This window comes from Dryobates pubescens, chromosome 2 (genome assembly GCF_014839835.1).
Source record: "Dryobates pubescens isolate bDryPub1 chromosome 2, bDryPub1.pri, whole genome shotgun sequence".
Taxonomy (NCBI): Eukaryota; Metazoa; Chordata; class Aves; order Piciformes; family Picidae; genus Dryobates; species Dryobates pubescens.
In genome coordinates this window covers 37,738,649-37,760,967 of record NC_071613.1, presented here as the reverse complement: position 1 = coordinate 37,760,967, position 22,319 = coordinate 37,738,649, and the positions used below count along the sequence as shown (strand labels likewise).

The following is a 22,319-nucleotide window of genomic DNA, read 5'->3' as shown; positions in this document are numbered from 1 at the left end:
CTAAGTGTACTAAGATCTGAAAAGAAATAATGCATAATCCTCTCAGTGCATTTATAGTGTGCCATACCAAAACAGTAGTACCAGGTGGGAGCTAAATGTATAGAAAATGAGACATCCTGATTCATCCTGGCTATTTTTTGTAGGAAAATAGGTACAGCAGGTAACCATTTCTCCAAGCGCATCCTGCAAAAATAAGCTCTGGCAGAGAGCTTTCTGCATCACTGAAGGCAGTTACTTCTGTTCAAAGGGCAGACTTTTCCATTAGAATACTGCAGATCTCCAGCTCAGATACTATGTTGTCCACCATTTCGGTCACTTCCTGTTGTGAACTTTTACCTCCAATGCCAACAAATGAGGACACAGACAATATTTGAAGCACTTCTATGTGTGACATGTCAAAATGCGTATTTTGGGGGGCTTAAGTATATGCAATATTCATGAGGCCATTCTCTTCTTAAGAATAAAGAATGCCAAACATCGTTGTATTTGTTGGTTAGTGCAGCTAAGTCTTTATACCTCATATGGCTGCTGCTGCCGAGTCTAAGTATCGTGTTAAAAAATAGCACAGCACAGAGATGTAGATACTTTGTTTTATTCAGAGAGCTGCTTGCACAGCTGTGCTACAAAGACTGGCAGAACATTAAAAACATTACGTTTGGTTGAATTTTAGTTCTTTAAAATAATAGAGAAGGAAATGCTCTTCTTGTGAAGAGTTAAAAACTCAGCAGAAAAGTTCTGAAATATTATTGACTGTTCTTCCATGTTTTATTAGACTCTAATTAGATTTCTAGTAAGTTCTTGCAAGTATTGTCTCTTATTTTTAAAATGTCACACATTTCATGCAGCACATAGAAGAATTCTGCAGGGTTTTATTTCAGCTTTTGGTTACCAAAAAAAAGTACCCCACCCCCCCACCTTTTTTTTTTTAAATTTCTGTTACTATTTTCCAAACTCTTTAAGTTTTTCTGCCAAAACTACAATTTCATCATTCTGCTCATCTGGCTGTCCTATCCCCTCTCCAATGACAGCAATTACAGGACAGAAACAGCACCACATTGAAGATGCATGTCAAAAGAAGCATCTGCTTTTTTGGCAAACTCCACACTGTTGGTGGCATTGGAATTATTGCTATACTGTTTGTCACAGAGTTAGACCACAGATGGCTCTTTTGGCTGACATGGGATCCGCTATGTCATTTTATGTTTATTCAAGTTAAAAAATAAATTGAAGAACTTGTGCCCGACCATGTATGAGGGAATCAATTACCATCAAAATCCCTTTGTCTAGGATTACTGGTTTGTTATGGGCAGTACACTACACCCAGCAAAGCAGCAGCATTGTTACTGTGCATCTTTCTGTTTTGAAGATGAGGAAGTATGGGGGGTTTGGGAAAACAAGCTTCCTGTCACACCAGTATTTAATACACAGCCCAGTGCAGTGTACCCCACCCTATTCCTGCTTCTCCTGCTGCATTCTTTGACAGTGTAGATGGGACAATGCAGGCAGTTAGCTCTGGCCCTTTCTTCTACATTCCTAAATCTTAATCTTGCTCTGATTGCCCGTGCTCATTTCACTGCAGCCAGTAACTCCAGTATCTCCAGCTGGCAGAAGGGCAGTATGTCAGGTAAAAAAAAAAAATTAAAAAAATGTGGAAAAGGCAGATTTGTAAGACTTCCTTCATCAAGACTGAATCCAGATGACCCCATAAACAAGCTCTTTTGAGCTGCACAATTTATGCTTTAAAGTAGAGATCAGTTTAGGCATTTTACCCTTCCTACTTCAACTGCAAATGTTTTTCCTTCTCTAGTTGTCTAATTCATTTCTGTGTCTCCAGACCCAACTATCATATAGGTATCAGCAAAGAACAAGCCTGTAAAGATATACTGTACAACACAAAAGTTATTGTAACACTGATACCAAGAAGGTCCAATTCCACTGCTCAGCAGTTTGCTGTATGCTTATGCCAAGTTACAGCTAAGCCAAAATCAGTGAGAATTGTGGCGTCTTACAACACTATCCACGGGAATCAATGACTCCTCCAGGAGCTGCTCAAGAGGAAAATATACTCCAAGTAACACTGTCCTTCCCACTAACTCCACTGCAAGTATGTCCAGAGTCCTTTAAAGGATCTGTTATAAAAGTGAGGTCAGCACAATCTGTGCTGGGCTGAAAGTTTCTCTCATCTTTTTGCTACTCTTCTAAAATTTCAAAAAGCGCCCTTTCCGTTCTTGTGCTCTGCAATATTGCAAGATGCAGCAGATACCATTTGACTATGATCAACACACTGGAACAGTATATATGCAACATTATTGGTAAAGTATTAAAGCAAGTCTCGGGTATAACTAGGAAAGCACATACCCAATTCATAAACACTAATGGCATAGATTAAATAACTTCAGGCTTCTGTACCCTCTGACCTTCTGTACACGGCAGTCATGTAAACGGAAACCAAAAGGTACCCTCACAATTACAGTACAGGTGCAACTGACAATTAACTAAATTCCAGAAGAAATGGAATCATTTGTGCTAAATTTGTCATTGTACTCTGATGTACAAGGACCCCATGGCTGAGACCACGCTCCTAGTGGCATACACATACACACCCACAAATATGTTTTTAATATATATACACACACACACATATATATATGGCCTGCACTTCCGATTCTTTACAGCAGGGTGACCACACCTCCATAACTATGAATCTCCTGCATGGCAAAAACACCAAACTGAACACAAGCAGGCAAGTATTACTAAACTAGCAAAGCAGCTGTTTTCAACAAGAGATCAGTAGTAACTTTATAAATAATCAGACTCATTACATAAGGAGTTGTCCTTTCCCTGCACTTGCACATATCTGTCTAGCGCCACTCTCACACAGAGGCTCTACATTCATTTACGCAGGCTGAAAATATGTCCAAGAGTTTTACATATTTCAACATTGTATAAAACTGACAGACCAGAAGACACAAAGTGTCTAGTACTGGCAAAACTTTTCAGCATAGGGCTTTTCTATGCAGTACCAGTGAGCAAACTGTGCTTGGTGCGCACACTGCAACACGTATGCCAATTTTCTTTGGATTTTAATGGGACCAAGCAGAGCACGTATGAGACTGCAAATGAAATTCCCAAAGTCTTTTAAATTACTCTGGGGATTCTACATAGCTTCCTAAAATAAAATGTAGAAGCTGAAACCTCATTAGAAAAGAACTGGAATTCATATTCATTGCTTTAAAAATATTTCCCTCTTGCATCATTTCCCATCCAGGCGGGGAGCACTGCAAACCCCCTGCAAATCCTGGTGCGGGTGCCTGGCTGCACTGCCCACAGCATGGGTGTGACATGGCAGCAGCACTTACCAAAGAGTTTCATTAAAACAACTCTGCCAGTACAGTTAAATGTGTGCTAACAACTTTGAGATGGACAAGCTGTTGGCCACATTCTCGTGGAAGGCGGTGAATACAGCAATGCTTTAAGTATGCTTCATACACAGCAAAAGAGATGCAAAGCAAGAGCTGAGAAAGCTTCATGCAGGAAGAACCAACACTACCATCAAGAACAACGCTTTCTAAATTTCTGGAGCCAGTGGACATTTCTCAGAAATTACCTTGTATTGTTATGCAGCCACACGAAAGCCCACCACACTCAACTTTTTTGTCCAAATGTTTGCTTAATATTCAGCATTAAGTTCATTCTCTACAGATACATGACAGTCACATGCAGGACAACCTCTGTTTTTCAGGAAAAAAGGAGTTGTCATTTACACCAGGAATGATTTGCACAACTTTCTCCTGTGTAGCACTCTAAGATATACCAGTGCACAGGCAGCGCAGAACAAATTACAGTCAGTTTAAGCATGAGGAAAGCAGCTATGTTTAACTCCTGCGAAAGATAGAATCAAGAAAAGATCATCTGGTCGAGGAACAATGCAGATAGAAACCAAACAACCCTTACCCTGTGGCTGCTATTAGTACAGAAAATGCTGCTAAAATGGGACAGACAACATAAGATGGCCCCAGCTCATCAGGAAAATGTAGCTTGACAAGCAGCAAGAAAACGACGCCCGTTTCTCTGATTTACCACCACCCTGCCCCTTTGCCTTTAAAAAGTGTGTGTGACTATACACACATAAAGCAATTACAGCTATGTTATTTTAGATTTGTGTATCTCATCGTCTCAAACCTTGAAATAAAACCACAAGTTGTTTGAACACTGAGAACTAAGACACAATCATTCATTTTATAATTTTTCCTTACACAAGCTTTTATGACCTGCTTTCTTGAAACTATGTACTAGAGAAGACAAGAAAATCGTAATTTTGGGCTTCAGACATCTCCAAATCCCTATCCTGCAACTGTATCTTTATTTAGCTTCCCAGAAGGCAGAAGCAAGCTTTTCTCTCCTCACATTTCCAGTTAGTACACCTTTTTACATCTCACTGCACTCAGTGATTATACCTTCCAATAAGTTTTTCTCTCTCCAGCTAGACAATTATTCACAAGAATAGAAAAAGAGCATTTCCTTCATTTCTTTAAGGATAGTTTCAGATGGTACATCTATATATGGTGTGTGTGTATATATCTATCTCGCTTGTTTCATTACCAGCATACTTAATGGAAACGTCACTTTCAAAGCACCTTTTGAGAAAACAGGGACTAGGAAACTCTAGAACACAATGGTTAGTATAGTACAAATACTATTGAATCCTATTCAACCTGCGTTTGCTACTATTTGCTTGGACCAGTCTCAACAGATCCAGGCTACTTCTACCAAAACTATTCTGTTGTTTGACGGATGTGAGTTTGGGCAGCATATCTACCACCATGGCCCAAAGATGTTGACTTTAGAATTCTAGTCTGTTTAAAGCATAAACTTGCTAAGCACTGGTCTAAGTGGGTGAGTTCATTTAAATTTTAAGCCATAACAAATAGGAACATGAAACAATTAATTGAAAAGTAGTAGTAGTACTTAGTGAATCTAATGCATTAGTACCTCTAATCCTATTTATGAAAAGTAAATAAATAAAAATGTAAATATTTTCCTGAATGTAAGTGATCAAGGATGCACAGATGAGATGGAGTCATTTCATTCATTAAAGTCAATTCACCACAGTACTACGAACACGGCAAATCTGGGGACTTTTTTAAACACAGCGAGGCATTTGCTAAAATCAGTATAGCAAAATCCAGCATATGAGCCTGCTTTTATAAATGGTAGTTTGCTTCTATTTATAAATAAGGAAATCTGTACTCCCTCAGTAGGATGATATTCTCGAAACTGTTAAGGTATGCAAGACCAAAATGGAAGGTACATCCATAAAAACTAGGACAAGATTTCCTAGGGTAGGCAACTTCTAGTGGAGCTTCCCAGTATATGTGTAGTTGCATGTTAGGGATGATTTGTCTATACTGACCTTTGATGGTCTGAATGTGATACAGGGTCAACTAAAAACACCATAAAGCTGAAATCTTTCAAATGTTACTGATCAGGTGTTCTAACAGGGAAAGCCAACTCCTGATCAAGTTGAGAAGTAGAAACTGCACTGAGAGGTCTAGCGTATACAGATAGCGAAAAGGACAACATAAAGTCAAAAAGCTTTAACACTGGTGGTTAGATCTACTGGTCTGATAAGCTATCTTTGGTGAAGAAGTAAATAAATAACTGTTAGCCTCAGTTTGGCTGAGAAGACCAAAGTGGGATGGAGACATTTGTTGGCCCCATGAGTCTCAGCTTGATCCACTCTGTGATCTGCATTGCCCCAGAGAATGTTGCACAAAAAGAAAAAAAAATGTCCAGACTCATAGAATCAACCAGTTTGGAAATGACCCCAGAAATCCAACCTACTACCTAACACCACCTGACTCTAAACTATGGTTCCAAGTGCCACATCCAATCTTCTTTTGAACGCCTCCAGGGACAGCGACTCCACCACCTCCCTGGGCAGCACATTCCAACGGCTAACAACTCTCTCTGTGAAGAACTTTCTCCTCACCTCGAGCCTGAACTTCCCCTGGCACAGCTTCAGACTGTGTCCTCTTGTTCTGGTGCTGGTTGCCTGGGACTGCTTCTTTTACCATGGTGCTGACCCACAAAAGAGGTAACAAAATAGCATTAGGTTGTCAAACTATCAAGAATTAAACCAACTTTGTGTTTACATACACAAACTAAGACAACTGCAGTGAATACCTGTGGTATCTTATAACCAAGCCCTTACAAGTAAGGCAACAAGCAGCATGCTCAAGCCTGTCTGCTACAGCTTTGGTGAAATCCTATGTACATACCACATGCAGCAATGCTGCTCTGGCCTTAGGGTCAGATTTTCCTTCTACCCTTATCTGAAACAAACCCAAGTCATTTTTTCCCCATTTTGTAAAGGATGATGTTTTGGTAGATGCTTATCACTTACTAGATCCAATGCTTTCTGACTGCTGAAAACATTCTATTTTCTCTTTACAATCTTTTCCAAAACCCTTAGGCATGCACTTCCAGAAAAACATGTATACTTAGGGCTGGTTTATTTATTATTTCCTGTTCTTCTTGAAATCTGCAATTTATATTTGAATAATGCAAACAGAAGAGCTACTCTAACTCAGTTACATAGTACTCAATTTCCCTGACATTTTGCCTTCCATTTTGAAACTTCACTCCTGGTCTAGACCAAGAAAGAAACTTTTTTAACTCATGCAGCTGGTTGTTCAAAGATTTTTAATTCTTAGAGAAAAGTGGGCTTAACTGCTTACAAATATCATTTAGATGTCTCAAACTCAAGCAACACAATATGATTTATTCTAAAACTAAAATGTTGGTGAGTTCACAATGCATGATAATTAATAATTCCTTTTACATCTAGAAACTTAGTTCTGAAGTCAAGCTAAAAGCGTATGCTAAAGCGTTTAGCAACAGCATGCTAAGCAAATGCAAGATGCCATTCCTTGGTGCATCTTAAAAATTAAAGGAAGCAACTCTCCAAATAGCTGCTGGGGTGAATGTCTGACTGTGTAATGAATCAATTTTCATAGACACTACAGATCATTGTTAATTCCAGAATGAAAAAATACAAGAATTAGATAACACTTAAGAAAGCTTCCAGATGTACTGCTAATACAACACTTGAAATATATAAGGAATTTGACAGCCAAGATGAACTGACCCTGGCAGCCTGGATAATCATCTAACTTGGACATATGACTTCTTATAGCTAAAAGCACAAAAGAAGCGCTTACAGCAGTCACCAACTCATTTAGAAGACTGTGCAGTCAGTACACCATGCATGAACACAGCTGGTACACGCAACTGCAGCACCTGTGTAAGAGAGCTTCCATCTCTGGAAAAGGAAGGGATATTTCAATTGAGTCACGTCCGGTGCTGTGTATAGCTAGAGATGAACACTACATCAAACACAGCTCAAGAATATGGCATGAGATTTAACACATCTAAGTGCCAGATTCTACACATTGGCCACAACAAGCCCATGCAGCACTACAGGCTGGGGGTCAGAGAGACTGGAGCGTGGCCAGGCAGAAAGGGACCTGGAGGTAGTGGTTGACAGACAGTTGAACATGAGTCAGCAGTGTGCCCAGGTGGCCACAAAAGCCAGTGGCATCACGCCCTGTATCAGGATTAGTATGGCACTCAGCACTGGTTAGGCCACACCTTGAGTCCTGTGTCCAGTTCTGGGCTCCTCAGTTTAGGAAAGATGTTGACTTGCTGGAACATGTCCAGAGATGGGCAACAAAACTGGTGAGGGGTTTGGAGCACAGCCCTATGAGGAGTGGCTGAGGGAGCTAGGGTTGCTTAGCCTGAAGAAGAGGAGGCTTAGGGGAGACTTATTGCTGTTTACAACTGCCTGAAGGGAAGTTGTAGCCAGGTGGGGTCTCTAAACCTCTGAACACATCAGGAAGTTATAGATAGAGCTTTTTATACATGCACTTGGAACTGATAATTCATTTTAAAATGCTGCAGTGAAAGGGAATCTGCCCAGATAACGATAAATTAATCACTTGCCTCTACTTCCTGCACAACTACAGTCCTGTGCAACTGCTTTCAGGTCTGCCCTACACTGTGGGCAACTTCAAGGCTAATTAATAAGTACATTCAGCTCCATCCATGTTTCTTAGCAATAATCCTACCTCTGGACTTTATCAATCAATGCACCCATTGGCTGTTTAATAATCTCATACGTCATCATTAGTTTCCTACCACAGACACAGTGAAGTGAAGGTGAAACACCCTGCACTGCATTTCCTAAAGGAATAAACCAAATATTTGAATACGTGCAATTTAATGTGACTTCGAAATTAAAGTGGTACAACGGAATTTTGGAAAAAGGACTTCCCCAAAAAAGAAAAAAACAACCTCAAGGAGTTAATTTAGTAGGAAAGATAAGGCCACAAAATTCACTAAATCCATCTAGATAAAAAAAAATCTGCAAAATCTACGCCACAAAACTTTATGCAGTTATTCCTGTTCTAAGTAATATTTTAACAGTTTTAACTCTGCCTTTCTGCACACTAAACTTCTGTTTAGACAACTGCTGCTAATAAAACCATCTACTCCTTTCTAAGACTAGAGTTCTAGGTAGTTTTACTAGTCCAGTTTCATGATAAAATGAACTCTGCCACTGTTATTCATTTGGAAATTTCAATAAGAGTATTCACATGAACATTCCTATAGAATGTAAAGAAATTACTCACACAGAGACATGCAGAATTTGAGCAGTTCTATCATTCCGAATAATCTGCTCTATTATGATCTTTAGAGAGCAGACAAACATATACATCTGTATATGTATGCATGTGTGTAAATATAGTTCAGACATTTAGTCCTAATTGCTGTAACATCTGACCCACTTCCAGATGTTGCTACATTTCTGTATAAAATCTATGGGAGGTAGGAAACCACTACTAACAAGTATCTTTTCAAGAGCCAAATCCAAACATTTTACCTAAGATTATTCAAAACATGATTACCAGGACAATTTGAACTTCATGTCACCTTCTTAATCCCTGTACAGTCCCTGAATAAATGTATAGGTATGGCTGACACAGGACTTTTATTATCACCAAGACAATGTCTCAACACAGAACTTATTTCAGGGGATAAACAAGTTGGACATGGAAAGCAGCTCTGAGAATTACTAATTTTGAAAGAAGGTTGCTGGAAAAGTGTCATGACGAAACAAGGTCTTGACAGAAGGACAAAACATGCAGATAAGCCAGATCTTTCTTTTCATCATCTTATATTTTGGGATACAAAACCATACATGAAGAACACCAAAACAACAATAAAGTTGCAAGTGAAACATTAAAACAGAAAGCACAAAATGGTCAGGAACTTCAGAGCAGGGAATTCCCAGCAACTCACAGTATCTAAAGAACGGTTACATGAAAAGTCAAAGTGCCTTTTCTAATGACTAAGCCAATCTTCACCCCTTGGTGATTCCCCAAAATCACAACATTCCACACCTCACAGATCTAAGAACAGTGCATTTGCTGGCAATCTGACAAAGTCTGGTTCAAGAGATAACCCAATTTTGTCACTATAGCAATTAAAATATTGACAAAATTCTGAAATGGTTAATGACTTCCTTAACCAGTTCCATCTTGAATTCTGTGGGATGATGGGATATCGTAAGTGGGAACAGAGGCAGCTCCTAGGGCACTTCAGACAACCAAAAAGCCACTGTATTCTGCTCTTGGTGCCATGGTGTGCCCTAAATTTCACTAGCACCTTTACCCAACTGAAGTTCTATGCAGTGAATTGGTATTATTTACTGTAAGAATACTCAAGCTTTCAAATATGCTCTATAGCACCTCAGTACTGCAGGATACTGTAAGTTCACAGTTCCTGGCCATGTCATGTGTTCACAGACATGCACACATGCTCTGCTCCTCCTCTCCTATAGCACAGCCACAGTGGAACACATTAACACAAATCCATACTGTAGGTTACTTCTACGCTACATACTTGAAAGCTAGTTTCAGATTGTAACAGGTTATTTAAAAGCTTAGCTAGGTGAACAGCCAAGGTAAGCCAAAACAACCAACAGATGCATGTAGCAATACAACTGGTTCAAAATGGGTCATTATGGGCATGCTCCAAGACAGGCACACAGGCTGAACAGCTGCCAGTAACCCTGCAGTCCAACAGCAGCCCAGAGAAAAATCTGCTACACAGCTGTTTAAAGCATTAAAACAACTGGTACATATAGGTAAAAGACAAAGAAAAACATCACAAGACTTGAAATTCATCTGTCATAGCATGAAACCTCCTTCGAAACACACCAATCATCTTTTCAGTGCTCAGCTGAGGAGCACGCCAAAGACTGGGCAGGAAGCATATCACCTGGTGATGTCCAAAAGACATTACTACTTGTGAAGAAAGAATAAACAACCTGTGCTCTGGTAAAAGAAAGTTGAGTGAAAGAGGCATCACCAACTGGAAAAAAAACAAACCACAACCTCTACCCCTTACCCTCCAAATGGGTTAAATATAAAAAGAAATACAGATTTGTATATCACTTTCTCCCCTGAGCACAGCCCAAGGCAACAGGGTTGCACAATAATAGCCCTTCTCCCTGGAAAGACTGGAGATTGCTTGACACAGAGCTACATATAAGGTAGAGGAAACTTTCAGGTCCTGTACCACTACTTTTATTCCCCCTCTTTATTCCTCGGTTTTAAGCATTTTATACTTTTGTGTGTACATTTGTAAAAAATTATTTTAATTTGATTTTATCGTTGCTTGCCTGGTGTTTTGATCGATTTCAGACTGTTGCAGTGACACAAGCACAAACTAATAATGTTCTTGTGGGTCAGACAAACCCTAAAACAGGATTCTGAATCACCTTGGGAGGAGTCAGGCATCTACAAACATTGCTTCAGATTGTCAGAGATAACTGCATCCTCCCCCCACTAAGCTGCAGCAGCCTTCCTGGGACTGGTAACACCTCAGGCATCAAAGAAGTGCCCTGCAGCAACTAACAATTCTGAGAAAAGCTCCCTGTAACCTTCCCCAATCTCACACCTGAATCCTGGATTTCACTCCCCAAGCACACTGAAAATGGAAGTGCCACACATACCTCAGATGTTCTAAAGCAGTGAATTCTAACATTGTTGTGCTGCAGTACCCAGATGACAGAATATATGAACTGTAGTTAACCTAAGCAGTCATGTTTCCACTTTCTTGCAGCAAAGCACCATATGGTAGAGGAGATTCAGATATAAGAGAACAATATAAAAGAAAGTAAAGAAATAAATCTCGTCTATGTGGAGAAACAGAAAAGGCACTTAAAATAAGGTGTGAACATGTCACTGCCAATAAAAGACACTGTCAAGAAACAAATAAATGAAATAAAAAGAAGCATTTCATATCACAAACAGGTAAATGTCAGGTTAGACTAAGTTTGATGCTCACCTTGCCCTGCTGCTCTTCAACCAAGGAACTAAGGTAGATGAATCCTAAATGAGACTTCCCAGAGCAACAAGTTACTTGTTTCCACTGCAACCTCAGAAAGTTCTACAGTACTACCAAGTAAGTAAAATCATAGCATCCACTCTACTCGACACATCATTTTTTTAAAGTAGGATACTTCATAAACAAATAAGACACACATCGGTGATTTCCTAAACTATTACAGTTAAGCAAACAAAACTGCCTGACATCTGAGCAAAAAGATATTATGTATTACATTGTTACATATTTGTACATATCTGCAATTATCAGGTTTTCTTTTGCAACAGGCCACAGAGCTGCTACATCCTCATACTATATCATAAATCAGAAAAAAAGACATTTTGACAGTGTTGTATATTTCTGTTTTGAAGAACCTGTAACACTTCAAAACATTTGCTTGATATTTTTAAGGCAGTGCTGCTTAGTTCAAAGGTCAGGACTTAAAACTGGTATAAAGTTAACTGTTGAAAATCAATTTATGGAAACTGTAGTCAATGATACTAAATTTAAACTGCTATAAACTAACTCAAATGGACATGAAGCCAGTTTGTCGCAAATCTGTCTAAAGCAATCCCTCAGTAGCTTTCAATGACTTCAACGGTTGGTTAAAACTACTTTGTGTCAACACAAAGCTGCGCCACTTTAACTACAGTCTCCTGAGAAAGAGTTAAACCTGTGCTAATCACAGCAACCAGCCCCAGCAGCACATGATTTATTTTTTTTTTAAATTTTGTTTCGTTGTTGTGTGCATGTTTTCCTAAGTTGCTGGGTTGAGAAGCTTGTGCTTATCTAACCCATGGTTCCCCCTCCCCTGACGTTTCTCCTCTATTTGTAATTCATCCCTTCCCTTTCCTGTTGCATCAGGAAGCTGCAAATACAGTGGCTTCTTCAGGGCTGCTATAATAACCACAGTACACTGCAGTCCTGAAAACTATGAAAAACAACTAGACTTACTTCTACAAGATTTCTGAGACCATTTCAATGTGGTTCTCTTGGCTTTCTAGAGAACTTCTGACTAACATGCTTCATCCAATATTAAAACACCTTCATGCACCTCTTCATTAGGACTAAAACTTTGTCTGTCTTCATACTGCCCTTAAGAAAGCTCTTTTAAAAATATCCGATGTAGAAATAGAGAAAAATATTAATAAGAAATCAGAAAGAGAGCCATGAGGGAAAGACAGTAAAAAAGTTCCTATTTTTCACTGACTTCTTTTATCATAACTATCTCAGGCAACAAGCCAAGATTTCAAGACTTTAGAGATGAAAAAAATCCAACATGCAGACAGAAACAGTTACCATGTCAAATGACCATTATTATTTTTATTTACTTGGTTGCAGTACTGTGTGGATGTTTTTAGGAGCCATCTCAAGCTCTCAGGAAAGGATTTACCCCTCCCTTCCTTCCTTCCCCTCTCCTCCCTGCCAGTAATCCTAGTTTAAAGGATCCAACCCTTCTGAAATGTGTTAACTCAAGCAATATTTTTCTTTTCAAGCAGCTGGAAGTTTCAGGGGGGGAAAAAATGAACCCAAATGAGCAGATGTTCAAGACAGACTTCTACTTTCCCTCCCATATGAAGCTAAAAGGCAAGGATACACACTTTAAACAATAATACTTCCAAAGAGATAAAAATATATTGTTCATCCTGTTAGAAATAGTAAACAAAACTTCAAACTGCTAAATATAGGTAAGACAATCACATCATTTTTCTTAACCCATAATACTATGTCTGCCAAGGTAACATGCGTACTTTAATTTCTTTCCTTCACGTTCACGTTACAAGTATAGAAACCCACTGACTGAGCAGTTTTGCTCCCTTGAGAATAAAGGAGAACTTCACAATCAATCGTATAAATGCACTTGAAATTTTAAAATAGCTGGTTCTTAAGAGAAGAGCAGAGTCTTGTTAAATTCAAGCAGACTCTTTAATACAGTATAAAACGCTAATGGAAATGGACTCAAATCAAGCAAGCCACTGATTAAAAAATGACATAACACTCAGTTCTGAAAGAAACTAGGAAAAACAAACTAGTTCCATTTGTTTAGGTAATCAAAGATATCTGTTCATTCTTAGGCTTCTGAGCCTATCGCCATGTAGATACACAAGAGGTGTAATGTCAAATTGGTCTGGTATCAGCCTGCTCTGTGGAGCTGCATGTTTTATGACCATGGCCAGGTCTTACAAGTTTAATGAGGCTCCTTCTCACACACACACAGGCACCACACACAGTGCCAATTGGGAAACAATACAGTAGTATTGCAGGTGTAGCCTCTTGATACATTAAACCTATACACAGACTGAAAAAACTAATCTACATTTTTAGCCTAAGACTGGCAAAAGCTTTCTTCATTTCATCATCATTAGAACCCCACCTTAATCTTCAACTGTTAACAAACCCCAACCTGTGACAGGGCACTTGACAGAGCTGCATTAAAAGATTAATCAAAAGCTTTGTGTGTCTCTCCTTACACAGACCAAACACCAAATCAGTGTTAAATTCCTCACGTGCAGCTATGCCCAGTTAATCTGCTCAGAAAGCAGCAAACTATGTAAATCTCCTTATGCTGGCGAGATAAACATTACACTCATCAAAACGTAACAAGAACCAGTGCTACTGGACAAAGATGTTAAAAGGCACAGGCACGCCGGGCTTCCTGAGCACCCTGGCTGTGGTAGGTGGGACCCGGCGCTTGCCTCCATCCCAGGCCTCCAGAGCTGCTGCTGGCTTCCTCCTCGAGAAACCTGAGAGCAGAGAAACCTCCCTGCACAAAGCAATTTAAAATCCCTAATCAAATAGCTACAGTAGCTCTGTAGCTTTCAAGGAGCAGATGGCAGGAGAAAGCCTAATTTTTCATTTACGATAATTTTACAGAGTGTAGAAATATTTACTTCTGAGGAGCGCCTCCCGATTTGCATGAGAATAACAAAAGTGGGAGGAGGGACAGAACCATCTCGTTCTCAGCACACACAAACTACGAGCTAAGAAAGCCTATATTAAGCAGGATATCGTATGTCATGTTGTTTCCTTCACATTACAGATGCACACATGTGCATTCTTTGCATAGCTCGAGTAATCTTGTTAGTAAAAATACTGGCTTATGCCTACCTTTTTCAGAGAGGACACACAGCCATGAGCACTGTAAAAGATTATTGCTGCAGATACTGTACAGGTTTCATTCTTTAACTAGACCTGAATCTGCATTTCAAGGACAATTCTCAGATAAGCTGCCACTCTTTTAAACAACATCTAACTTTTAAGCCTGGTAGGAGTATTTTAAATATGCCTGTGTGCCCATAACACAGGAAATCCTTTTGAAAATACACAACTTCAGAGACCATATTTTAGTATTCTTACAAGTACTGTGAAGAGAGAAAAAGATTAGGCACCACCTAATCGAATCTGACTCAAAATTAAGGATGTTGACTGACTCCTACATGCCTAATTTACACAATGAAATAGATACAGCAGACAATAAGCATGACACACTAAGCACAAATTCGTTTATAAAACAAAACGTAGTTCTCTGGGAAAACAAAAAGATAGTATAGGTAAAGCTTCAGGTCTACTGCAGCTAACCAGCGTTTTGTCCATGTTTTAAATGAAGGGAGAATTTCCCATTACATTACAGAGCTTTAAAGATAAATCAAGACAGGATCGCCTTGCACTCTACCAATAAATCACTCATCTTTTCATTTGAATCTGTTGCAGACTCTTAAAAATCAAACATAAAAATACTAAAACTGAAGCGCTCTTATACTATTCTGATATCACATTACATTACCAACAGGGACATACATGCTACTCAAAAGATTTGTTTCATTTCTAGGTTATTGAATTTTTTTCAGTTTCACATACTACACACTATTAGCATGGGAAATCTAGGTTCGTCTTTTAGAGATTACAGTAGACTACTTTTCCTATACTAACAGTATCTACTGCCTCAGATTAACGCACAATTGTAATTCAATTGTCCAAATATGGGTTACACATAAAGCATGCAGAGACTTAATCTGGACTATTCTTAATTATTAAGTTGAAAAATTTGGCTCATAACACTCTCCAGCCCTGTTTGACATCAGCTCACCCCTGTAGGTGAAATCTGAGTGAAAGGGAGATCAGAAAGTCAGTCTTTAAACAACCTTAGTCTATGTGAATGAAGTTAATAGGAGTTTTCTATGGACTTAAATGGAGAAAGGCACAGGCCCTGGCTCCTTATGTAGGAAGTGTTTGAGCGGAGAATGGCTACACACTAACAAAAGAAACCTTTGGTACCCAGGGTCTTAAGCCCACATAATACCCCCACATTCATTTCTTTCTCTGCCTATTGGGGAAAAAAGGGTTTGTTTGCTTTTCAGATTTAGGCGGCCCTTTTAGCTCTTTGAATCTAAGGAGTGCACTGTGAAAAGAAGAGCATCTTATCAGCCTGCTCCAGACCAGCAGGCAACTCACATCCGCACGCAAAACAGAGCCCCGCCAGGAACAGGCCTTGCCTAGGCTGCCCTCGGCTCCTGCCAACACCCTGCCCAGCACCCAAACACTCAACACAGCACCCCAAAGAGCCTTCATTAATTAATGGGTCTTTCAGGTAGAATGAAAAAAATACTATCAAAAAAACCCTGGCTTAATTTACAAAGCATGCAGGAGCACCAGACATGATCATCAGTGGGGACAAATCCAGGGCATTTATTAAAAACAAAACAAAAGCAGCACACACAATAAGCATGTTTTATTATGTATGGACTTGAACACTTTGAGTACGAGATACAAAGATAATTCCACACACTGTCAGGCAGCGTCTGCAGAGCACTGCAGAGATAACACACCACTGACTCTTATAAAAAAAATATTTCTATAAAATAAGGGAGGAGTGGCAAAGAAATAGCAGTTTTTGTTGAAGGTTGAAGAAAACGTGAGACTCAAAGGTTCACAGGTGCACAGGTTAGCCACGCAGACCACAGGCCATCCCAGCCACGGAGTGAAAGTTTAGAATTTTGAGGCCCATTTCCCCATTATTTTTATGGAGCACTTCACTGCGTGCCACAGGGAGACCCCATCTGCTACATCTGCCCCTAATGAATTCTGACCTCCTGCAAAATCAGACAATCCCACCAGCAATGCTAACTGAACCCATCAAATTACTCGTCTCATTTGCTAAGAGCAGCTGACACAGAAGGGTTTTTCCTCACCTGGAAAGAAGCCTGCCACGGTCTTCTGGCATGCTTTGTCAAGCCAGGAGCTTGTCAGTGACCTCTACTCCATTTACTCTCTGGCGCACACACACACACTATGCTTTTCGATGAACTTAAAAAGTACGACTATTTTTGATCGTCAAAGAATCAGTGAAAAACAACACGCTTTGCAGTAAATAATGTAACATTAATTCCAACTTTTTGAGGGGAAAAGTAAAAAGTGCAGCCGAAGAGTCAAGGGCCCAACGAGGTTGTAACCCAACTATCTAAACTATTTCCAGCGACTAAACAAACAATGAAATACCTCTTTCAGTACGGCTCCATAGATGCGAGTGCTCCGAGCTTATCAGAGCGATCTGCCGGCCCTTAAAATGTCACAGGATTTCCCTTGTGCACTTCACGGCGGAGAGAAGGGGAAGGTCCGAAGAGCGGCGGTGGATTTTTGGAGGGTTGGTTGAAAAAAACAACGCGCCGCGACCCTTTCGCTCATTTCACGAGGAGCGAAAATCACCAGCCCCAAGTTTCGCTCCGCGGCCCGTGTTGCAATACCGGGTGCTTTTTAACTTGTTGCCGAGCTCAGCACGGCCGGGGGCCGCCCGGCCCTCGGCGGCGGCACACCCCGCACCGCCCAGCCCGGCCGCTAAGGTCACCCGGCGGAGCCCGCCTGGGCACTCAGCAAGGTCACAGCGAAGCTTTGAGGAGGTGAAAGGGCGGATGAAAAATAAGAAAAGAAAAAGAAAAAAATACTTTCTTCTTGTAAATTCCAGCTCTCGTCAAGCTAACAGGCTGCAAATTGCAACTCACGCCAAGTCGCCACCCTCTCTCCCCACTCCTCCTCCAGTACTTCGGGGGGGAGGGGGGGGTGTTGGGGGAAAGCGGGGGTGGGGGAGAGCCACAAACCCACAACCCCCCCCGCCCTGCTCCTACCTGCTTCCGATACGGGGTCCGGCTACTACCCGCCGCGCTGCTGTTGCTGCTGGGGAAGATCATCGCCCCGCCTGATCCTCAGCTCCCTCTCGGGATGGGGAGCAACTTTGGCGGCCGCCGGACTGCGGCGCGGCTGCAGGGCGCTCCCCGCCTCCGTGCCTACCCCGCCGGCTGCGGCTCTTCGTTTCCCCCCCAGGGGCCCCCGCCCTGCCCCGGCTCCGCGCCGACCCTACCCCGCCGCGGCCGCCCAGCCAGCCATCAACGGGCTCTCATTGACCGCCGTCGGCTTCCCCAGCCCAGCCCAGACAACCCCACCTCCCGCCGGCCTCAACCACCGCCCAGAAAGAGGGAGGGAGGGAGCGCCGAGCCGCAGCGGGGAAGCGCGGAGCGGGCACGGTGCCCGAGCCCCACCCCTATGCTGCGCGGGGCGCCACGGAGTGGGTCGCGGCGCTGTGCCACTAGGGGAGTGGGAGGTGTGGAACGGAACGGAGCGGGGCAGCGGCGGCACTCCCGCGGCGCGGAGTGGTTGTGCCTTAGAGGGGCGGGGGGAGCGGGTGGCTGGCCCACGATGGAACGCGTGGCATGCGGGCCCAGGCGCAACTTGCGCCGTGCCGCGCGTTCCGCCGTGGGGTGCGCCCACCTCCGTTCCGACCCCCCGAGGTCGTTCAGGACACTCCGCAGTGCCCGGGCCTGTGCAGTGGGAGCTGTAACGCGACCCCGCCCCCCGAAACGCAGCGCTGACTGTTCTGAGGCAGCAAATGTGGGTTATAACTCTCAAATTTTGTTTTTATGAGAGATAGGGAGAGGGGGAGGCACATCCGTTCACCACCCTCATTAATGCCTCGAGTCACTATTTGGGAAACCGTGAAATGCTAATTTTCATTACAACATTTAGGCCTAGAAAATAGTACAGTTCTCCTGCAACATGACTGAGGCATATGGAGGAAAGGAGTTTCTAACTTCACTCACTATTACTGTCCACTTCACTAATGATGCTGGTAATCTAGTATTTAGGAGATCCTGAGTTACAGTTCTGCCTAGGCACTAAGTTTCTGATTGGTGACACTGCAGAAGACCTTCTGGTATAGACATGCATCATCAGACACCTTCTGGTGTCTCTTCCTCTTTCTGATAATACCGTGGGGCTCTAACCTCACACACACAAACCTGACAGCTTCACAGCTAGGAAGAAACAAAAAAATAGCCAGTTAACTCCTTACTGAAAGGCCAAGCAACATAGTGCCATCTGACAAACTAGTATCTACAAAAGCTATAATCTTCAACTACTTAGTTCCCAAGAAATAATGACCAAGAATTTTGGCATCCTAATATACTGCCACCACAGACCAGAGCCTATCTGAGTGCAGCTTATGGTAAGAAAGCACTGTCACCTGGTGGAACTACATTCTGCATAACTTTTTTTTTTTTTTTTTTTTAATTCACCCTAAAATGGATCTCATTCATTTTGGCCTTGATTTGACAGCATAAATTTAAGGGCTGCTAGTACTGGGTGAAAAGCATGCAGCCACATCATGGTGGCCACTGCCACTGAAAGATATTTGATGGAGTAAACGTGTACCAACAGACTTTATGCCAGATCAGGTAACTTCATGCTGGATTGCAGAGCATTCGTCTTCCCACTGCTGGCATAAAGTTAGCATAGATGCATAGGGCTAGGATTAACTCATATTCCCTGGTCTGGTTAAGGCTGTAGCCTCATGCGCACTTCACAGCAGCAGCTGACATCGCTGCTGGCAAAAAAATAATGGTTCAGCAACTGGTTCTGGATGAAACCTTTTTTTTTCCCCCCTCTCTCTCTGTCTCTCTTTCTGACCAGGTTAGTTTTCTTCCATATCATTTTCTTTGTCTGGTTTAGCATGTGGCTGCACTACTGCTTGTGCCAGCATAATGGAGAAGGTAGCATGGGGGCAGAAATAGGCAGGCTTGTTTTGGCAGCTGTATCAGATTATATTGGCTTAATATGTACCTGTGGCTTAGTTTGATAGAAATGTAGCTGTGTGCTCATGCCTTCCCGAGACATACAGTAGGCGATCTGTGCTGTGGTCTTGCTTATTATAGCCCCATGCTCACAGGTGACACAATCATGGTCAGTGCTGAAACACTGTCTTAAAGCAGTATAAACTGTAACAGTGATAGGCTGCTTCTCCTGCACAAATCTGTATTCCCAAATGAAAAACAGGAACAATATTTTCTGTACAGTGTTCCGGTCACCAAAGAGGTGACAAAGCTTACATCTGCTACACCCACAGGAGGGCTTTGTTAGATGAAGATGCATTGAATGACCACACCTTCCCCTTGTGGGGAAAAGCAGTTCAAAAACCATCAATCATCTTTGCTTCCTTCCCTCTCCTTTTCCTGCCCCATCCCCCAGGGAAGAGGCTGGAGGGATATAAACACTACATGCTCGATTTGGCCTATGTTCAGTCACAGTCATACCAGAGAAGGTACTCAAGAATATTCCAAAGCAGTACCTGAAATGCTGCAATCTTGCCCTCTCTGCCTCCACATGTTCCATAGCTTCCCATGACCCAGACACAGATTTCCCTCTCTTGGATTCAGTATGTGACACATTTCCCTCAGTTGCCATCAACCTCTTTCCTAACATATTAGGAAAACTCACAGCAAGAAATATAAACTGCTAGGTCACAATCAAATGGTATCTGCTTATTTAGCATTGTTAAACACATTACAGAATTTTCTGGGAAGAAACCCCCAATGCCCTGCCCTAAATACTAATCCACATTTTCTGTTTTGGTTTGGGTTTTTTTTAAATCTCAAGTGGGGAGATAGCTGCCTTCCAATAGCTATGACAAGGTTATCAGTATAGAATCACACTCCTTACAGCATCGTGGTTGGAAGGAAGGTGACAGCAGACCGACATTGAAACTAGGGAGCTTTTGACTGGACACAAGGCCAGCCAGGCATTCCCCAGAGAGGCTGTGCAGCCTACATCCTTGAATGTTCTCCAGGTCACACTGTGTACTAGCCTACACAACCTGACCTGATCACTGATGCTGCTTTGGGCTGGAGGTTGGACTAAAGATCCCCTGAGGTCCCTTTCAACCTGAACCAATAAGCATATGAAAAAGCTGCTTTGTTCTTACTCCAGAATATAGGCAAAATGATTTCTCTGTAAAACCCTGTATTTGAGATTAAGCTGATAAGACTCGAGATAATTCCCTGAACTTTGCAGTACATGTACATTGATGTATCAATTCATGATACTGGTTACAGTTCCCCTACATATTTTCTGGGATGCAAGAAGCATGCCTTTTTTGCAAATGACAGTCTCAGTCTTATTCATTTAGCAATCCCAAATCGGAGACACCTAATCTATAAAATGTATACAGATGTGATAATTAAAAAGCCCTTGAAAAATATTATTTAACTGTATTACAACAGAAGGGAACAGACTTGCAGGTAGTCAGGCATCTTGCTGCTTAGAGTTATAAATGCACAATTCATTTTGATCCTGAGGGAAAAAGGTGATCATAGGGTCTAAGAAAATCTGAGTGTCTGTATAAATCATGTTCAAAGCTTCTTTTAAATTACCCAGTAGCTTATTCAGAAATAAGGCAAACTTGCTGAGCAGATCTGATGCATTTTGGAGCTTCAGTGTTGTAATTACATGTTTTATGTCGTGTGGTTTGGGGTTGGTTTTTTTAGGTACAATTCAGAAATTTAAGTTTGCAGAGACAGGGTAAAGAAAGATTTCTCTGAAAAACTGGAGGCAACTGCAAGTCCTCAAGAATCTTTCCAGTAATGTTTATCAATCTTAAAAAATAGTAGACTGACAAAACTAAGGCATTATTTTAGAAACAGTTCCCCACGTTTAAGCTTCTACTTTACTATGGCTGTTCTAAATCAAATCCATGGCTTCCCTTATTTATCTCACAATTCAACCAAAGTAGCTATTTCCCCTCAGGGCATTCAGTGTCTCTATAGGACAGATGGTCCCTCAGCCCTAGATCTGCTTTAAAAGGGAAACTTTGTCAGTTGCAAAATGCTGTGAGTACAGACTAGTCTCTTGAATTTCCTCACAACTCTCCTCCCTTGGCCACTTCAGGGCCTCCTAAAGACCTATTAGTGGAGGAGTGATTGTGGGTACTTCATTTCCCCACCTTGACTGGACTTAGAGGACCTTTCTAGGCTTTCTACCACAATGTTCACTTGCTTGAGGATCCATCCTCTCATCACACTGAGTCATGTAAAGAGATACAAACCAAAGTAGGTAGAAGGATGAGCCACAACAATGCAAAAAAACTTGGGAATACCCTATGCAAGCCAAGGAAACAGTATGCAGGGCTGAACTTTGAGCAGTATTAAGCATTTCCTGAGAAGTGTTAATAATGGGTTATGGGAAGCTCAGTATCACATAAAAGCAAATTTTTAATTTTAGGCTTAAATTCATCTATTCAGAACTGAAAACAAGAAAAACATGTATAACATTCAAAGGAATAAAGCATACCTCACTATATGTGAAGCTCCTTTAGTGATAAATGGCATGAAAGTTAATTGGTTTTGTTATTATTTAAGTATTCCCAATACACAGATAATTAACAAAAAGCCAACAACTGTACCTTGCTAATTGAGGATGAGAAGGAAAGGTCAGCAGGAATGGGATGCAGTAATGCCATGAACATGCAAAACGCTTTCTATATAAAACCTTCAGTAAATTTTCTTTAAGGAAACAAGGACATTTATAGAACTATATGATCTACTAAG

The 22,319-nt window shown here is 41.4% G+C and overlaps 1 protein-coding gene across 7 annotated transcripts in view; it reads right to left on the bottom strand.

The window, feature by feature from the left end:
- The window catches only part of RBMS1 (RNA binding motif single stranded interacting protein 1), a 144,998-nt gene that overhangs the window by 75,428 nt on the left and 47,251 nt on the right, over nucleotides 1–22,319 (bottom strand). Inside the window, exon 1 of one of the 7 annotated variants that reach the window (XM_054175189.1) lies at nucleotides 17,574–17,815. The exons of 4 other annotated variants lie outside the window; for them this stretch is intronic. In XM_054175189.1, coding sequence (XP_054031164.1) covers nucleotides 17,574–17,636 — 63 coding nt within the window. In that variant the 5' untranslated portion in view covers nucleotides 17,637–17,815. Of the gene's footprint in view, nucleotides 1–16,643; nucleotides 16,668–16,950; nucleotides 17,306–17,573; nucleotides 17,816–22,319 lie in introns of those variants that run through there. 2 more of the 7 variants (XM_054175209.1, XM_054175218.1) reach the window with 2 other exon arrangements.